The sequence below is a fragment of the Poeciliopsis prolifica genome, unplaced genomic scaffold, assembly GCF_027474105.1.
Source record: "Poeciliopsis prolifica strain line A6 unplaced genomic scaffold, Auburn_PproV2 SCAFFOLD002, whole genome shotgun sequence".
NCBI classification, from domain to species: Eukaryota; Metazoa; Chordata; class Actinopteri; order Cyprinodontiformes; family Poeciliidae; genus Poeciliopsis; species Poeciliopsis prolifica.
In genome coordinates, this window is record NW_026562377.1 from 9,368,499 (window position 1) to 9,387,396 (window position 18,898).

Sequence of the window (18,898 nt, forward strand, 5' to 3'; positions counted from 1 at the left end):
AACTCCAATTCTCCCAAATATTAACAGCTAAAGTTTTGACTCTTAATTCCTTGACAATGTGAAAAACTGCTTTTCTGTTTGTGATTTGGGTAAATTTTGCAACCTCAATATGTCCCTGCTGTATAAAGCAGTACATACTGTTGCCCTCCAAAAGGTTGAAAAAAAAAATCAGACAAAACATAATTTGTCCAAAGTCCAGCTCAGATTTCAGCTGAGTCCAACTGAAACAACTGGGAGGGTTACACATCAAACAAGTTTTAGTCCAGATGAACATATAACTTTATCAGCTAAACATTCATCCAATGTTCTGAGAGTGTCAGTCCAGCGACCTTCACCAAAACCTCAATAGCTGCAATCAGACAAACTACATCGCATAAAAAAGCAGCTTCTGGAAATCTCAGTAAGTTAAATTTAAGTATTTTTTTTTTAAAAGACATTTTTAAAATTATTTAAACTCAAGACCCACATGGCTAATTAAAATTTAATTTTTTGAGATCAATCAGGAAAACTTATATATATTTAATTTATTAAGATTTAGTCAAATTATATAAATTTCATTGGATTGGTTTAAAAAGTATAATCCATCATTATTGACAAAATTGTAAATTTAATCTTGTAAGCTGCAGACGTTTTGCATAGTTGCATGGTTTTATTATTTTTTTTATCATTCTGGCATTCAATATTTTTTGTTTTTACATTTCATCTCTAAATTGAAAATCCCTCTGAATGCACTTAAATGGTTAAAGTAACCATTTAATCAAACAGAGACATCTGTTTCATTTAAACAAATATCTCTGTTTAAATCAAACCTGGTTGGATTTACGATTTTTTAAGAGGATAAGCTGCAATAATGTTTCCCATTGTAATTGGCTGAATAAACAGAAACAGTTTAAGCTGGAACCAGTATTTTCAGCAATAAAAAAATGATTAAACAAACATTAAATGGATGAATCTGGGAATGTAAGCTCTTATTAAATGTATCTTAGATCAGTTACAGCAAAGACTTCAAACCTTGTAAGAAACCTGCAATACAAAGGTTGTTTATCTTAGAAATGTTGACTAAAAACAATCTGATGCCAAAGTTGATGACGTCCCTGCAAGAAGTGAATCCCAGAGTGAGAGGGATCAGACTCTCACCTCAAAGTGGGCTGCATAGTCTGGCTGAGAACATCACCAGAGACGACATCAAGGTAAGCCCAGCCAGCTTTCTTCATTCATAAAGAATTACTGATCGGTAAGACAAAGACAGCAAACAATTTTTTTGTGACAAAAGTTTAATATATCAAGACAAAGTAAAAAATATCTCACATCATATGACCAATAGTTAATTAAATAAACAGGGTCTCCAACAACTGAAAATTTGCTACAAAAAGAAAACACAAATGTAAAATCAAATCCCAAGAAGAGTCTCTAAAACAAAAATAATTAATGTATTGCAATGGCCTAGTTAAAGTCCAGACTTCACCTAAATAAAGGATAGAGTGCTGAGCACAATGTCATGTCTGCAAATTTAACTGAGGCACATTGTAAAGAAGAATGGAACAAATGTAATATACAATAATGTGTTTCACAATCTAACATTTGCTCCCAAGTGCGATTCAAGTGAAACTCTGAATATGAAAATCCCTCTAAATTGAAAATCCCTCTGAATGCACTTAATCCTGTTGAAACTTTGAGGAAGGAGATGTATTTTAAAACTGATGTGCTGCCTTATATTATGTTCTCCTATAGGGGGCGCCACAACCCTTCAAAGAGCTGATTGACGTCAGTTCAGGTGATCCCCAGAGAGCAGGAATGAAACCCATCTCATTTATTCGTCAGGTGACTTTTTTTCATATTCATTCAATTGATTCAGACAAAAATCTCTTTTTAATTTACTCCTAATGTGAACAATCCCAAAAGTATATATCTTGTCAGTGGTTCATCAACATCAATGAACCACTGACATCAATTTATCAAATATTTCGGAGCTCTGACGGTAAATATTTGGCCACCACAAGCCCTGTTCTTAAGCACAGCTGAAAAAGTGTGTTTGAGTAAGACAAGCTGACTCGGTCAGACCAGTTTGTCAAGAGGAATGGACCAAAAGTCCAACAAAACGATCATGAGAAGCTTCTGAAGGACATCCAAAGTCATGTAGTAGGAAAAAAAGAGATGATTTACTCTTGACTTTGATGAAAGAAACAAAATACTGTTTGAAAAACAATCTTCTTACTCTGTCACTAATCAAACCAAAAATAATTTTGGCATTCCTAACTGAGAATAATGTAATGTGTGACAATCAGGAAATAATTATTTTTTAAACAATCAATATCAACATCAATATCATGAAAATACAATATTTTCCTGCTTGAGTTCCTCTTTGAATTTGCTGCCGTTTTCTAGGTCCTAGCTGTGTGTTTGTGCCCTGAACTGCTGAGTGATGAACATCTTCCTCTGGACGTCAGGCTCAGAGCCCTGAGGCTCTTGGAGGCTTGTGATGGTGAAAGTGTGGGTGAGGATTTTAAAACCAAAACAAGAACAAAACCGTTTTACTTCACCATTTATTAAGCCCAAATTTAACTGAGCTTCCTTCCTTGTCCCATCAAAATAAAACTGATTTGTCCATCATTTACAGTAACTAAAGCAGGCTTTAGAAGCTCAAAGTGCTATAACTACATATTTACAAGTTAAAACACAGAATAATAAAGAAAACTACTTAAATTTGACATTTAATGTACTCTATATTAAAAAAAATCAATGCAAGTTTATAAAGGAGGAATTATTTTTGTTGCTTTTGATTGTGTCTTCATTTCTCTCAGCTGCCAGAGACCAAATAAAAATTTGTTTTATTTTCACCATCTCGCAAATTCTAGTACATGATCAGATACAACAATCGAAGAATAAAAAATGTCATACTGTTTATGCTGTATGAGTAGTACACACATGTAAATAAATTGTACATATATTAAACAACAAAACAAAAACTATTTTGAAAAAACTGTTTACAGTTTAATCCATCTTCAGCAGCACCAAAAAGTCTCACTATAGCACAGAATATGGATAAAGCTCTAAATATATTTATAATATTCTGTTTAATGAGTTAACTGATTGTTTCCTATGATCTTTAGGTTCCTACACCACCTCCTCTGGACTGCTTTACATCAGACAAACTATCGCAGAGTTCATCATGAAAAGAGACGAAGGTGTTCCTGCATGTGCTGAAAACATTTTCATATCCTCTGGAGCTCAGAGGGGCCTGATGGTAAGACAAAGATTTGTTTTTGAAGAACTTTAAAAGGGTGTAACAACAAAAGGCTTGTGGATGACCTGACATAAGCGTTTTGCAAAATAAGTGAACTTGACCTTCTACAATTTTGTTCATATTTGCCCACATCTGAAAAATGGTACATTTGCAATTCTACTAGTGTGGTTCCAGAAATGAGGATCAGAAACTACCTCAAAAGAAATGTAATTATTATAAAGAAAAACCAAAGTAAAAAGATCAGGCTATGATATATATCAGTCAAAATGTCCTATTTCCAAACTTTTGCTTGTTTTTGAAGAAAATCAAAAGTAATCATCCTGAATTATTAAAATCAAAGTAACAAAATAGTGGTTAGATTATTGCCTAAATTCAGATGGGACAATAAAGTTTGTTTTTGTGTTTTAAGGTGATAATAAAGCTGCTTTCCGGAGGGGAAGGGCCACGTCAGACTGGCGTGTTGATCCCACAGCCTTGTCCACACGCACTGCTTCCTCTGCTGGACGAGGCCGGGGTGCTGGCCGTGCCTTACCGGCTGATAGAGGACAAAAACTGGGCTGTCGACATGAGTGACCTGGAAAGAGCTCTGACAACCTCCAGAGGGCGCTGCGAGCCCAGAGCAATCTACATTAGCAACCCAGGAAACCCCACAGGCAGGCCTGCACACTTCACTGCATGCAAGCCAAATTCAGGTCGTTATCAACCCCTGATGAAGCTGCTGTTTTCTGTTTCCAGGACATTTGCAGGACAGGAAGTCCATAGAGAAAGTAATTGAGTTCGTAGCAGCTGAGAGACTCCTTCTGCTGATTGATGAGGTGATGATAAAATGTCTCCTCAGAATCAGGAGAATAGTTTTAGCTGTTCTGCTCTTTCTTCTAGGTCTACCAAGACAGTGTTTATGCACCAAACAAAGAGTTTATTTCATATAAGAAGGTTCTGTTTGAGATGGACAAACATCTGAGAGACACTGTGGAGCTGGTCTCCTTCCACTCTTTATCCTGTGCCTCTGTAGCAGAGTGAGTTTCTCTCCCTTCCTCATTAGTTGAAATGAGTAAAATATGGGGGACGTTCAGTATTAACTTAAAAACTGGTAAGGAGTTTTGAGACAAACTCAATCCAACTTTCTTTTTACATAAAAAGTTTTGGTTTATTCCTATATTTGAATCATAGTTGTTTTTAAAATCTTTAGTTTATGGGATTGCATGAAATATATTTCAATGAAGAAGAATTGTGATAAACAAACATAGTAATTTATGGATTATTATGAAGAAAAAAAAAGATTTTTCTTTTTCAAATCTGAAGATAAATTTTCAATATTTCTCTTTGAAAAAAATATTAACATTGGTGACAAAATGAAAATAGTATGCATAATGCAGTTTTATAACTACAGATTCCACAATTTAAAAATACAACAACTATAAAACATATCCTTAATGACATGATTATTACTGTTTATTTGAAATTAATTAAATTTTTATTTTTGAATTGATGATTGAAAATAGTTTTATGTTTAAAATTAATTATTTTTATTAATTAATTTTAAGTTTTATTTTGATTCTTATTTTCAGTTAAGACGATACATCCTATTTCAGAATGGACCAATGCTTTATTCAAATCTTATAATGTCACCGTGTTTTAATTTTTACTTTAGTTTCCTATTCAATTTTGAGAAATAAATAGTTGTAATATTTTGGTTAATTTTTTTTATTATTTGTTTTTTATGTTTTATGGTTTTGAGAACGTTATTTTATTTTAACACAAGTAATGGAAAATAATTATATAATCTTCAAACAATGGTACTTCAGTTATCTAATTGATTTCTTTTTTTTAGAGGATACATGAGAAATAAGCAGTGATCACATTAAATTGAAATAAAATAAAATTATATTCAATATTTTATCATTTGATAATGTAAGTGGGCCAAAGTAGTCTACATTAGCAAAGTTGTTTTCATTTAACAATTCTACCTTTACTGGCTAAGAAATCACAAGTTCACACTGATTTGATTTCATTTCAGAAAATGATAATGTGACAGCTTTTTGTGTACACAAGTTGAGAATTTAATAAGTTCCCAGAGCATTTTCATGTTTCATGTAATTCCCATTAATCATCCCCCTGGCGATCTGTGTGTAGGTGTGGCCTCAGAGCAGGATACATGGAGGTGGTCAACATGGACCCAGGGGTGATGCATTTTCTCGATACCATGCTCTGTACTGACATCAATGCACCAGTCACAGGACAGCTTGCATTGGATCTCATGCTCGGCCCACCCAGTCCGGGTGACCCTTCATATAACACATTTGTTCATGTAAGAGCAAAACCAAAGCCTCAACAGCAACTAATGTTTTTCATTTTCTTATATTGGATGATGTTTTCTTGGAAGGAGACTCTCCTGACTCGAGCCACTCTGGCCCAAAATTCTCAGCGGGCTCTGAAGCTGCTGAATGATCTACCGGGAATGAGCTGCCGCCCGGCGATGGCGGGAATCTACCTCTACCCACATTTGGATCTACCAGCTGAGATCAAGGAGCAAGCCAAAGTTGTTAATTAGATTTAATTACATTTAATTTCATTACATTTTGCCAATCCCACTTATAAAGAGAAAATAAGGTGTAGAATTTGTAACTGATATAGAATAAAACAACACAGATGAATAAGATTAAATAGTATTTCACCAAAATGATATAAATAAATTGACTGCAGACACTTTAGTTGAAAATTTTGAAAACATGCTGTGGTTTTTCTTGTAGCTGCTGTCTTTGTCTTATGTTGCAAACTTTTATTTATTTATTTTTTGTTGTAATTTTGCGCATGGCCTTGTCTTCAGACGCTGGGACTGGAAGCAGATGTATTGTATTGCCAGATGTTACTGGAGGAGGAGGGTTTGATCATAGGTGCAGGAGATGATGGAACAAGTGGCAGCCATCATCTCAGGTAGGAAACAAGATGAGACAAAACCCTGCTGATCTGGAACCAGACAATATGTGCAAAATAATCTCTGTTTCCTTTAGATTATGTATTCTGGTCCCGCCTGACACGTTGGGGGAGGTTTTGTCTCGCCTCTCTTCCTTCCACCTTCACCTCGCTGACAGAAAACGCAACAGAATTGTATAGGACAAAGCTGAGAAGCAACATGCTGTCAGAGGAAATACATCAAAGCCACATCAAACAAGCAGAAAGATCATATTTAAATATTTGTTTTCTTTGCTGACATTTTACAATGATGTTAGAAAAGTTTCTATTGGAGGAGAAACGTATTTACCATTTTATCAGTCAGAAAAGTCTGGATCCTTTCTAAAATTACTGTTGGGTTTAGCTTTAATGTAAAAACCCCATGACCACCTGAACTGCTTTTCAGACTTGCTTGGATTGTGATAACAAAAGCATGAAAATATAAGAACAAGAGTAGCTGTTTCAAGAATTTGACTGTTATAAAATAACACTTATCTGAATAAACACACAATAGGAGAAAATGCAAATATTCATTGTAGTTCTTTACTGCCCCTAAATGTTAAATTCACCTGATAAGTAAATTAGGTGGTTGGGTGTTTTTGTAATGATCAAAATGTCAATTTCATTCTCGTGACATCCACTCAAATATTTTGTTGTATGATACACTGATGTTTTCTAAACAGGTTGAAAATCAGAATTTGTTCTCAAACTTATTTTGTAAGGATTAAAACAATAAATTCACAAATAATGGGCTTACTGCTTTCATTTACAAGTTTTAAAATTATTCATTTGGCACTTTTATTGTCTCATACTACAAAAAGACCAAAGTTATGGTAATTATTTTTGGATATGTCTTTAACTCTTTGCTGAAAGGTCAGCAAAATGTTAAAGCAAAATATTTGGATTCGCACTGTGTGACACATTAAAAAGGAATTGATTGTAAAATTGAAGATACTTTGTCTGTTATTGAGGAGAAACTGCAAGACATGAAAGAGCCAGAGTAAAAAACTACAGGATTTGCTCAGAGCCTTTGTATGAATCTGTAAAATCTGTGACAAAGTGAACAACTGATTATTAAAATTCAACAAAGAAATAAAACTTTAATGTTTCACATAAGCTTTATAAAAATCGGTTTTATGAAATTGTATTCAAATATGCAATTAAATAAAATTCTTCCAATTATGGCTTTATACAAACAACAAGAGGTTCTGACTTCCTGAACACCCGCCTCCTCCCAGTCCAGGTGGGCGTGTCGCCCTGTTCCTCAGTCAGAGAAAGCGAGATGAGCTTCATGAAGGAGGTGAACCCGAGGCTCCTCGGGATTAGAGACCCTGTGAGCCTGCAGAGCCTGGCTGCACAGATCACTGAGCAGATCGCACAGGTGAGTTACTAATAGCGCCAAAAGGTCCTGATAAACCTTGACTGTTTCAGCTCTAACCCTGACTTAATGGCTTGTTCAAGCACAGACAAAATACCTACGTATCCTAAAAAGAATAAAATATTGAACAGTGTAGAACAAATGAAGACATCTCTAGGCATATGAGTTAAAAACTGAATATGTGGATTCATCATTCATTGACTGAAGTTTATTGAGAGGTGAAAGGTTAAACTGGAGCCATAACTAATAGCCCTCCTGTTATGTTGTGGGTCAAATTGACCTGTTAAACATTTTTTAAAAATAGTTGGAAGTATTCTTTTTACATGAAGCTTTTTTAATTTGTCTTAATCGGTTCACTCTACATATAAATTGAAAATGTATTCATTTTACACATTTGTAACTCCCCCTGCATCTGCTTTTTACATCGATACTGTTCTGCTCAAATGACTAAATGAGTAGGTTGTCGTCATTAACCCTTAATTTCTGAGAAATGAAAAAACATCATTGGACAAATATTGATAGAAATTGTTAGCATTGGAGTTAATAGTCAGATACAAAAATGTCTTGGAGGAATTTTTTGGTTTCTGACACTATTGCATGATTAATCACTCCCCGGGTCAAATTGACCTGGGGAGTGATTGTCAATTGCTTTATCTTAGAAACGAACATAACAGGCTCATTGTCTGATAGCTTCATGGTTAAACTTTAATCAAACCACCATCTTGAAGGTTCGTGTTTAACATTAACACTTTGTAGAGGAGGAAAGCACACTCAGCTATTTATTCAGTTACATGTTTGGTCTTAATGCCAAACATTTAACTGTTTGGCATTAAGACCAAACAGAGCTGGGGGTCGCCGGCACTAGGAGCCTGAATTGAGTGTTTTTCCACTGTTTTAATAAGTTGTCCAGAAAATAAATTATTTGTTAAATATTTTTATTGTAAAACTGATTTAAAATTTGTTCAATTTTAAATAATTTCCCTGTGCAAGATTTAATAAAAACACAAATATAAATAGCTGAAGATTGTTATCTTACCAGCTAGAGAGGATTTTTATGTAAACATAAATGCTAAAATGTAAAAGTAAATGTAAATGTAAATGTGAAGTAGTCAAGGCATGTATGGAAAGTTTAATTAGCCTAACATTTGAAGTCCTTTCAAAACACAGAGAACATTAAAGTGGAAAGTCATAATCCTTCAAGGACAGCAATTAAGACATGAATTTTATTAGTTTATGGTCTGGCACAAAATCGTAATATTATCAGAGTTCAAAGACAGGTGAGATGAGATGTTATTGATTGTGATGTTTGATGAGTTGTGCAACTTGATTTCTTTCCTTCATTTTAACCTAGATACTTTCTACCTGCATGTTTTATTTTGATTTGATCCAGCTTAATCACATGGAGTTGGATGGTAGGGACCAGCAAACACTGTCACAGAGTTTGTGAAAAATTTGGCATGTTTCCTTTCAGGGTGAGCAGAAACCTTTTCAGAGGGTGATCGATGTCAGCTCTGGGGATCCCCACAGGGCCGGGATGCCCCCCTTTCATTTACTCGCCAGGTTGGTCATGAGCATTTAGTTTTTTTTAATGTGTTTCACAGTTTCCCTGAGTTTGTCTTTACAGCCTGTCACCTTCTGTTTGCTTTCTAAGGTCTTGGCAGTCTGTTTGTACCCTGAGCTCCTGAAGGAAAACAGTTTTCCTGTGGATGTTTGTCAGAGGGCAGAGAAGCTGCTGGGTGCCTGCAATGGAGGGACTGTTGGTAGGGTAAAATATATTTATATCATGTGATTTATTTCAAACAGTCTGCTTTAAAAGCTGATCGATTTGACCGTGGCAGGCTCCTACTCTGCCTCTTCCTGTGGGATACCCCAAATACAGAAATCTGTTGCTGAGTTCATCACAAGCAGAGATGGTGGTGTGGCTTCATATCCAGAGGACATCATCTTCTCCAGCGGTTCCCAGAGGACCTTGAACGTATGACGGTTTCATCATGAGGCAAAATACCTCATGATGCAACTTTAAATGTTTTATATTGTTATTTATGGCTGCTTTTAGCTGGTTCTGCACTTGCTGTCCAGTGGACAGGGGCCCACTCAGACAGGTGTGCTGACCCCTCTCCCATGTCCACACACCCTGCCAATGCTGCTGGACGAGGTGGGGGTCAAACTGGTGCCATACCGACTGCTGGAAGAGCGAGGTTGGGCCTTAGACCTGGAGGAGCTGCACCGAGCCCTGAAGGCCGCCAGGAAGCACTGTGACCCCAGAGCTATGTACATCAGTAACCCAGGAAACCCCACAGGTACATGACTCAGAGTCCCACCATCACCAGACATGCAGTTACACCCAAAGTTATTTTCCTGCTGGGAGATTCACTTTTCCCAAATTTTATTTCATTAAAGCAAATGAAAAGTATTTTCTTCTGTTAGGTCATGTACAAGACCTACAAACTATAGAAGAAGTGATTCGTTTTGCTGCATCAGAGCGGCTCGTTCTATTAGTTGAAGAGGTAAGTACGTGTACACCCTGAACAGGCGAATTGTTTGTCTTATTAATAAAAAAATGGCACATTTCCTTCATCTTCTCGCATTATTGTAGGTGTATCAGGACAGTGTGTTTGGGCAGGACAAGAAGTTTCTTTCATACAAAAAAGTCCTGTTTGAGATGGGAGCATCCTACTCAGACAGAGTGGAGATGGTGTCGTTCCATTCAATCTCCGCAGGCACAATGGGAGAGTGAGTGTAACCACGAGTTCAACAGGAACACAAATGCATTTTTGCTTAAGTGACTTTATGGTTATTGAGAAAGGTTTTTCTATAATCAGATCATGACACTCCACATACTCTCCTATGTTTTCTTTTAGTCTGTTAGTCAGTAAAGTTCCAGTGTGATGACTAGTGAGTCAACTTTTGCATGGAGAAGTAGTTTTTTAAAATTTTTATCAAAGTGTCAAAATTGGAATTCTGGAATGAAAAATAACTTTAAAACATTTAAGTGTGTATGTGTATGTGCCCGTGCCCTGGACTTGAAACCTGAGTTTGTCTTTTGTTTTTTGTTCCTTTTCATGGTTATTTGTTTAGTAAATTATATTTATGGACATTAATATAATATGTTGGTTTTATTTTATTTAGGTGAACCTTTTCTGACTTGTAATTCCTCTGTTTAGGTGTGGTTTGAGAGGAGGCTATATGGAGGTCATCAACATGGACCTGCTGGTCAAAAACTTTTTAATGAGCATGCAGGCACCTTGCAGCCCTCCAGTTTTACCACAGTTGGCACTGGAAATCATGGTCAATCCACCATCACCGGGTGATGCTTCATATGAAGTATTTACCCAGGTAAGGAGAACACTTCAAAGTATTTTATAATACATATTTTTTAGGGTATGCACTGTTTGGATATCTCATTCATCACAGCTGGGTTTGGAAAAGATTGAGTGGACTCAACATCATCTATAGGCTACTCAGAAATGAATGGAATATGTCTAAAATATGGGTGTGGTTTCTCTTCCATATGTATCTTTGTTTCTTGACATCTTTCCTTTATTCATCGAAGGAAATTCTTCAGAAAGTGGAAACCCTCACCAAAAATGCTCATCGTGCATGTGAGTTTCTAAATGGAGTTCCAGGGATGAGCTGCCAGCAGGCGATGGGCGGAGTCTTCCTTTATCCTCGTCTGCATTTACCTGATGAAATCATAGAAGAGGCTAAGGTCAGCTTCAAATAAACAAGAAAAGTTAAATATGTTACCAGACCCTCAATGGGCCAAACCTTCCATACTTTTTTTTTTTTTGCAGTAATACATCAATAATCATTCAGTCTCTTTGCTATATGACAGAGATCAGGGCTGCGGGCTGATGTTCTGTACTGTAAGAAGTTACTGGAGGAGGAAGGTGTTTGTTTGGGTCCAGGGTCTGAGAATGGACATGATGATGAAAACTATCACATTAGGTGAGGACAGAATATTTCAGATAATTAGTTTTTTATGTTAGACATACATGACTTGCATTATTAATTAACTCAATTTTTCAAAGACCTTGCTAAATCTGGTTTCTGATCTTCCAAAGTGTATTTTTCTTTTAAGTTTTATTTTCAACTAATAAGCCTAAAAATATAGAATTCAGTCAGGTGGTGTTTGTCTATCTAAATTTCCTAAATATTTTTTCTATTTGTCTTTTAGACTCTGTATTTCAGCTCCCGCTGCAGTCCTCGAGGACGTCCTGAAACGTCTTCGGTCTTTTCACCTGCGGATCCAGGAGAGACATCACTGACAGAGTCCAAAGGATACGAACTCCGCAGAGAAAAAAGTCCTAAATGAAAAACATCCTACAATTGCTTTGAATTTGAAACCTGATAAACAATACTTGGACAGAGTGGAGAAAAACCTAATCTTAATTAAAGCATGCTGTACTTCAGGTCCTGCAGTTAAAGCTCACTGCTTTACTGTTTGTCTTTCTCTCTTTTCTGTCTCTCTCAGCTACCATCCAGACGCAGCAGACAGCTGCTCATGCAACATAATAAAACATCCACAGGATGTTTCATTATGTTAGAAAGGAATTGTTCCTCCCTACTGTTGCCCCCAGAATAAGTGGTTGGGAGTCTATGCAACACCCAAGCTTACTACATTTTCTCGAGTTAGACTGTCTAACATTTATTATTTCAATTGTGAAGTAAAAATTGTGTTATTATTTCTTTTAAGAATTTTATTTATTTCTTTAGTCATTTAACACTAGTATTGTTTAGTCTGTTAAAACGTGTAGGTCCTTTTGACCTCTCCTTGGAAAAGTTTCAGTAGCTTGTCAGTAACTAAAATCAGGCGCCAGTGTTTCTTAACAGATAACAATAAACAGGTTAGGTAATTGTAGTGAGATGGAATAAAGCCTAAGGCTTAACAAATTCCTCCATTAAAACGTCACAACCTAAGGCTAAGTGCTGAGTGAACGTACAAAGTCTGATAATGTTCTTGTTATGCAAAATTGTTCCATTAGTAAACCTGATTTTTGGAAATGCACCTATTTTTGAACAAAGATGTTTATCATCTGAACAATTAACTTACCCTAAGAATGGATGTTGCATTCTCTCTATACCCTGTTAAGAGTCACTGTGCATTAACCTGTGACATTAACCTGGGATCACAGCCCTGTTTGCCAGTCAGACGGACAGACATGAGTTCTGTGCAGGAGGTAAACCCAAAGGTCCGGGGGATCAGAGACCCAGTGAACCTGCAGAGTCTGGCTGCACAGATCTCACGGCAGATTGCACAGGTGAGTCATCAGAAGTTAGGCTACGACATAAACTGTCTTAAACAATCAACGATTACTAACATCTTATTTACATTTCAAAATTATTTTTGGACTGATGTCTTATTTGTTTTCTTGTAATAACATTGTTTAACATCAAATTACACTTTAGATTTCAAATACATTTAGCAGCTGTTTAGAAGTCAACTTAGTAACTCCACTTTTATAACTTCAGAGGTTTATGTTTCATAGGATTTGTGCAAAGTTGAAAAACATTATTAGTTTCACAACATATTTCAACCCTGCGACAGACTGGCGACCTGTCCAGGGTGAACCCCGCCTCTCACCCTGAACGCAGCTGGAGAGGCACCAGCACCTCCCGACCCCGTTCGGGAGAAGGGTGATCAGAAAATGGATGGACAACATATTTCAAATGCCACCTTAGTCAGGGTTCAATAGTTGTTTGTAGAAAGTGGTTGAAGTTGAACTGTGACCTGAAGCAGTCTGAAAAGCTGTTTGTTAAGCAGCTTCCTGGTTAACTTTTAACTCAAGTCTTTGGCTTGAAGTTTGTTCTTTATCTTAACTCTATAACTAAAGGACACTAGCATTTATGAATGCAGAATCCTCATGCTCAGGCAGTTGAGCACATTAATGACCCTTGGATGCTTTATTTTTGGAACGATAACTTTTACTGTTTCCCTTACCTCTTCAGAGACACTCTTCACTAGACAGTCAGGATGATCAGAGGTCCCCAACCCTGTTTTTTTAGGTAGCTCAAATATTAAATATTTCTTCACAGCTGAACCTGACTTCTTAAAATTCTTGATCGCTTTAGAATTGATTGGTGCTTCTGCAATCTTACTAGCAGAAGTTTTCCAGACTGTAAGTCAGGACTTACATCACACAAATAGGATTTCAGTCGCTAAAACTTTACATACAGTTATATATTTTTTCCCCTTTTTTCCCTCTCAGGGTGAGGAAAAAGCTTTCACAAAGGTGATTGATCTTAGCACCTGTGATCCCCACCGGACAGGGATGCCACCCATCTCATTTGTTCGCCAGGTTAATTTTGAACATTCTCTTCTTGCTGATTTTCTTCTCTGCAGTCACTCATGGAGCATACCTGACACTGCTGCTTCCTGCTTCCTTCCTCAGGTCTTATCACTGTGTTGTTACCCTGAGCTCCTCAAAGAAGGCAGCTTTCCTCTGGACGTCAAACAGAAGGCACAGAAGCTTCTGGAAGCCTGTGATGGAGGCAGCATTGGTGAGAACAGCAATCCTGATGAGGTTGGACTTTTATGCACAATCCCATTTTTATTGACTTAGGGTGTTTTTCCTCAGAGTAAAGGGTACATAACTTACAACTGTAATGGGTTTCAAAAAAACAAATGTTTTGCAACTAAATTGTTAGGATTACTGCAATTCTGCTGAAAATGATCTCTAATTGGTTTGGTTTTGAGCTTTGTCTCTCCATCCTCATAGTTCTGGTCTAGTTTTGGTCTTGACTCCGTCTTGGATTAGATGGTTTGAACTACAGCTTTCTGTAGTGATGAAAAACTCATATCATTGCAGAGAGACAAAAGATGTTCCTGTTTAATATACAGTGTATATTACAGTTCACAACAGGGTTGAATCTTAGTTGTTTCTGCCTTCACATCCAAAAACTCCCTGTTGTCAATTGTTTCAACTTGATGTTTTTGTTAAGAAACAGCTCAAAAAGCTTTTGCCACATGATGCAAATCTGATATTTTCCTAAGTACATTAGATTTTCCCTCTGATCTAAGCATTAGTTAGTCTAATGAGTGCTGTCAAAGATTCCTACACTGGCAAAATTAAATATATTAAATATTTTGTGATTCAATTGGAAAAGAGAAATGGAAATGTGTAAATAATTAATCCCTCAAATTAATATGACAGTAATGCCTAGAATGAATCGGCAAAACAGTCTTACCAGAGCAGCATATATCTCTAAAACTTTCAGACTTCTTTGCTCAAATGACCTGGCAATTTTCCTACAACAGGTTCATATTCCTCTGTTTTTGGGTTACCTCCAATCCGAAAATCTGTTGCTGAGTTTCTCACAAAAAGAGATGGTGGGATAAATTCAAATCCAGAGGACATCATCTTCTTCAATGGCTCACAGAAGATTTTGGCGGTATGATAACTAGAGCTAGAAATGAGAGGTTACCTCATCTGATGACATGGTATGCTGGATTTTTGAAAATGTTTTATTTAGGCGATGATACATTTGCTGTCACGTGAGGATGGACAGACTCAGACTGGTGTGTTGGTCCCCCTGCCATGCCCACACACATTACCCATGCTGCTGGATGAAGTGGGGGTGAAACTGATGCCCTACATGCTGACTGAGGAGCAAGGATGGGCCTTAGACCTGGAAGAGCTGCACCGAGCCCTAATGACCGCTAGGAGGCAGTGTGATCCCAGAGCCATTTACATCAGTAACCCGGGAAACCCAACAGGTGCGTAACACACATATAGTGTAGATACAGCAAAATGAATAGAATCACTAAGCCTTTTATTTGAAAAAAAAAATTAAAGAGTGTAAAGTGCGATGTGTAAATTTACAGATATATAGACACAGAAAAGCTAAAACTTCTACATTCAAAATAAAAAGTTCTTCAAGAAAGACTCCATCAGGTTCTTGGTTCTATTTAGCACTTATTGCTTTTGGTTCAGTCATTGGATGCATAACATTTAATATGTATCTTAAATTATGTAACATATTAAAGTGTGTCTGTAATTCAAAATAAGACTGACACATGGTCAAACAAGTTGAGGCAATGTAAGATCAGAATCTTGATTTGAGGGTAGAAACCTAATCTGTCATCCAAAACTAAGTAAATGTCTCTCATTGTTTTGTCAGGTCATGTGCAAGACAGAGAAAAAATAGAAAAAATTATTCATTTTGCAGCATCGGAGCGACTTGTTCTGCTAGTTGAAGAGGTAAACACATTCTGCACAGAAAAGTTTCTGTGATTATTAGTTTCTCTATTTAAAATTCTTCCTTTCTTTCTGAATTATTGCACCATTTTAGGTTTACCAGGGCAGTGTGTTTGGACAGGACAAAGAGTTTCTCTCATTTAAAAAGGTCCTGTTTGAGATGGGAGTTTCCTACTCAGAGACAGTGGAGATGGCATCTTTCCACTCAATATCGACAGCAACAATGGGAGAGTGAGCATTACAAACATGATCTCAGGGGTCTGGACCATAAATACACTTCTGTTTTGTCATGACTTACACAAAATATGATGCTTTTTATGACAATTTTAAAGAAGTTAAAAGAGGCTAAAAGAGGCTAAGTAGTCTGTGAAAAATGAATAATGCACTTCAAAACAACCTCGTACCCATTATATTTCAAAATGTATGCAAGCAAAAAAATAATAATTTTACATAAATTGAGAGAACAATAGCACTATTGTTTAGATAATAGAGCTAAAAAAAACCCAGACTGGATTTCTGAAGTTTAAATAAGATTTCAGTGCGACTTCACTGTTTTTGTCAAAAGTAGCTTCTGTGTTTCCATCTTAGAAAACATACAGCACAAGATTTCCATAAAGACAGATTTTTATAAAAACTAAACAGTAGTAATTTCTGAAGACTTTGTTTAAATGTTATGTCTGGGTTTTATTTATGCTGATTTATGTTTTATAGATTGACTTTTCCTATCTATTATTGCTGTCTTCTTTCCTCATATTTTTACTGCTGGTATTGTTGACATTGCTAATACTACACTGTCTAGGTGTGGTCTGAGAGGAGCCTATGTGGAGTTAATCAACTTGGATCCAGCGGTGACAAAGTTTTTATCCAATCCTCCGTGCTGTCCTTCCATTTTACCACAGCTGGCAATGGAGATCATGGTCAATCCACCTGCACCTGGAGATGCTTCATATGAAAAATACACACAGGTACAAAGAGAAAAGCAAATTTATAATCATATTTTGAGGAGCTAATGAAATATTATTTTCAGGCTGTGGTCAATAATATTTGATTAAAGTACCACAACACCTCTCTAAATGTAAACTTGTGAATCACTAAGCACCAGAAGAAGATCATTTTGGACTTTCCACATTTTCTTGTTCGCTAGCATATGTAGAATAACATTTTTCTTACACAGGAGATTCTCGTGAGAGAAGAAACACTCTCCCAGAATGCAGGACGAGCATGCAAGCTTCTGAACGCCCTACCAGGGATGAGCTGCCAGCCGGCGATGGGAGGTGTCTTCCTTTATCCTCGCCTGCATTTACCTGCTGAAATCATTGAAGAGGCCAAGGTCAGCTGAAACTCATTAAAGGGACAAAAATGACATACTGGATGCCTTTCAAGGTTTCTGACTTGTGTTTTAAAAAATATGTTCTGATTTATTTCAGCTGTTACGACTGTCAGCAGACGTTCTGTACTGTCAGAGGTTACTGGAGGAAGAAGGTATTTGTTTGGGAGCTGGCTGTGAAAATGGACACAATGATGAAAACTTTCACATCAGGTAAGAAGAGATAGAGATGTACTGTTTGTTCATGTATTACAAATATTGCATACGTTATAAATATTGCATTGACTAATTTCTGTTCTGACAAATTTTAATGGACGTTTTATGACAAAACATGTATGTCTGTATATTTCTAAATGTCTCAATTTGGTTTTCCTCTCAGGCTTTGTGTTTTAGCGCCTCCTGCTGTCCTGGAGGATGTCCTGACACGTCTTAGTTCTTTTCACCTTCGTCTCCTCAACAGACCTGATGACATTTGAAAGATACTCAGAGAAAAAGAATCTTTTGAAACTTTTATTAAAAAAGGTTTCCAAAACTTTGGAAACCCTGCTTATCAATATTTTCAGATGCCCATATTATGATAATGAGATAATTATCTCACAGAATAAAATCATCACTTTTGTCACTGCTGAGATATTTGTCTTGAGGAACAAATAAAGTTGTCCACTAAGTTTTACTTTGAAACAACAAATAAACACAACTTCAATTTTACATTATAATCGTTTTATTTTAAAATCAATGTAAAAGCAAAATAAATAACAACAACCTATTGTTCTCCTCTGGAAGGAGACTCCAGGGCAAGTCCTGTTTATGCTTGAGGAACGTTTTATGCCTCCTTGCTTGAAAACATCTCAGTGAGCCCTAGAGTATCGCCAGGAGATTGTTTGGGTTTCCCCCGGAACCTGTTACCATTGTGACCCAATATTGGATATGCAGAAAACAGTGAATTGTTGGTTGGACAGAACATCTCTGCAGGTAATGGCTTCAATGTTTTCAGTGAAAAAATGAATGAAATAAATGAAATAAAGGTCCACCGGCCACAGTAACCCCACTATGCTGGAGACCTCCATCAGGGCACCATCATGTGGGTGAACCTCAAAGGAGAGTGACTTGCTCCTCAGCACTGAAAAGTGTGTTGAAAGGATTTGGGCACTTAACAAAAATGTTTCTAGCTCCAATGAGCTTTTCTCTTGCTCTTAGTATGTGTTTCAGTGCAACAGGTTTCAGTCTGCTCTAACGATTCAGGTCACTTCTAGGAAGACTGGTCAGCTGCTCCCATTTAGGCTGATTGTCACAGTTCACCAGGACCTGTAAAGTAGCAGAATAAAAAGATCCTAAGTTAAGAAGGGATTTTGCCCTTCACTACTGGGGATGTTATTTAAGCTAAACCCATTTGAAGTGAGCTGACAAAATGGCCTTGGACAGGGGTCTGCAACCCACAGTTCAATGGATCTTCCACAGTGACTCTTAAAATAATAAGCTCAGCGTTTTTCATGGAATACATGCATTGCATTGAATGCCCACCACAAAACATTCCTAATAGTTCCTGTTTTAAAATCTATATTTTTGTCAGTCGGTTGAAAACTGTGCCTCTACTATATTTTTCATAAAAATCAGTGACCCACAGAAGACGTTTTGTGCAAAATGTAAATAAAATGGTAGCTATTCAAGAATGACAACACATTTCATACAGTAGATTTTCATCAAAATTATAAGCTGTCTTTTTTGGAAAGGTTGTGTAATTTTTGCTGTTCTAAACACGTTTTATTAAGTTTAACTAGAAGACCAGAAATTGTAAAGGT

General features: G+C 36.7%; 3 protein-coding genes across 4 annotated transcripts; all 3 read left to right on the forward strand.

The window, feature by feature from the left end:
* Window positions 1-319: 319 nt before the first annotated feature.
* LOC129376106 (alanine aminotransferase 2-like) lies at window positions 320-6,928 on the forward strand. 2 transcript variants are annotated; one of them, XM_055055586.1, is made up of 12 exons: window positions 320-400; window positions 1,083-1,190; window positions 1,732-1,821; window positions 2,386-2,494; window positions 3,111-3,244; window positions 3,654-3,897; window positions 3,980-4,059; window positions 4,124-4,260; window positions 5,378-5,552; window positions 5,628-5,783; window positions 6,072-6,178; window positions 6,256-6,928. In XM_055055586.1, exons 2-12 carry the CDS (start codon window positions 1,086-1,088, stop codon window positions 6,356-6,358), a joined length of 1,440 nt encoding a protein of 479 aa, XP_054911561.1. In that variant the 5' UTR covers window positions 320-400; window positions 1,083-1,085; the 3' UTR covers window positions 6,359-6,928. The 2 variants fall into 2 exon arrangements, with proteins under 2 accessions (XP_054911561.1, XP_054911554.1); XM_055055579.1 differs by lacking the exon at window positions 320-400 and having other exon boundaries at window positions 1,074-1,190.
* A 547-nt stretch (window positions 6,929-7,475) lies between these two features.
* LOC129374991 (alanine aminotransferase 2-like) lies at window positions 7,476-12,001 on the forward strand. Its single transcript, XM_055053731.1, has 11 exons — window positions 7,476-7,577; window positions 9,046-9,138; window positions 9,226-9,334; window positions 9,413-9,549; window positions 9,631-9,874; window positions 10,002-10,081; window positions 10,171-10,307; window positions 10,739-10,910; window positions 11,128-11,283; window positions 11,410-11,522; window positions 11,752-12,001. Exons 1-11 carry the CDS (start codon window positions 7,479-7,481, stop codon window positions 11,840-11,842), a joined length of 1,431 nt encoding a protein of 476 aa, XP_054909706.1. The 5' UTR covers window positions 7,476-7,478; the 3' UTR covers window positions 11,843-12,001.
* Window positions 12,002-12,120: 119 nt separating this feature from the next.
* Window positions 12,121-17,807, forward strand: LOC129374983 (alanine aminotransferase 2-like). Its single transcript, XM_055053718.1, has 11 exons — window positions 12,121-12,835; window positions 13,784-13,873; window positions 13,967-14,075; window positions 14,833-14,966; window positions 15,048-15,291; window positions 15,696-15,775; window positions 15,867-16,003; window positions 16,572-16,737; window positions 16,947-17,102; window positions 17,200-17,312; window positions 17,479-17,807. The coding sequence occupies exons 1-11, from the start codon at window positions 12,635-12,637 to the stop codon at window positions 17,573-17,575; spliced, it is 1,527 nt and encodes a 508-aa protein (XP_054909693.1). The 5' UTR covers window positions 12,121-12,634; the 3' UTR covers window positions 17,576-17,807.
* The last annotated feature ends 1,091 nt before the right edge of the window (window positions 17,808-18,898 follow it).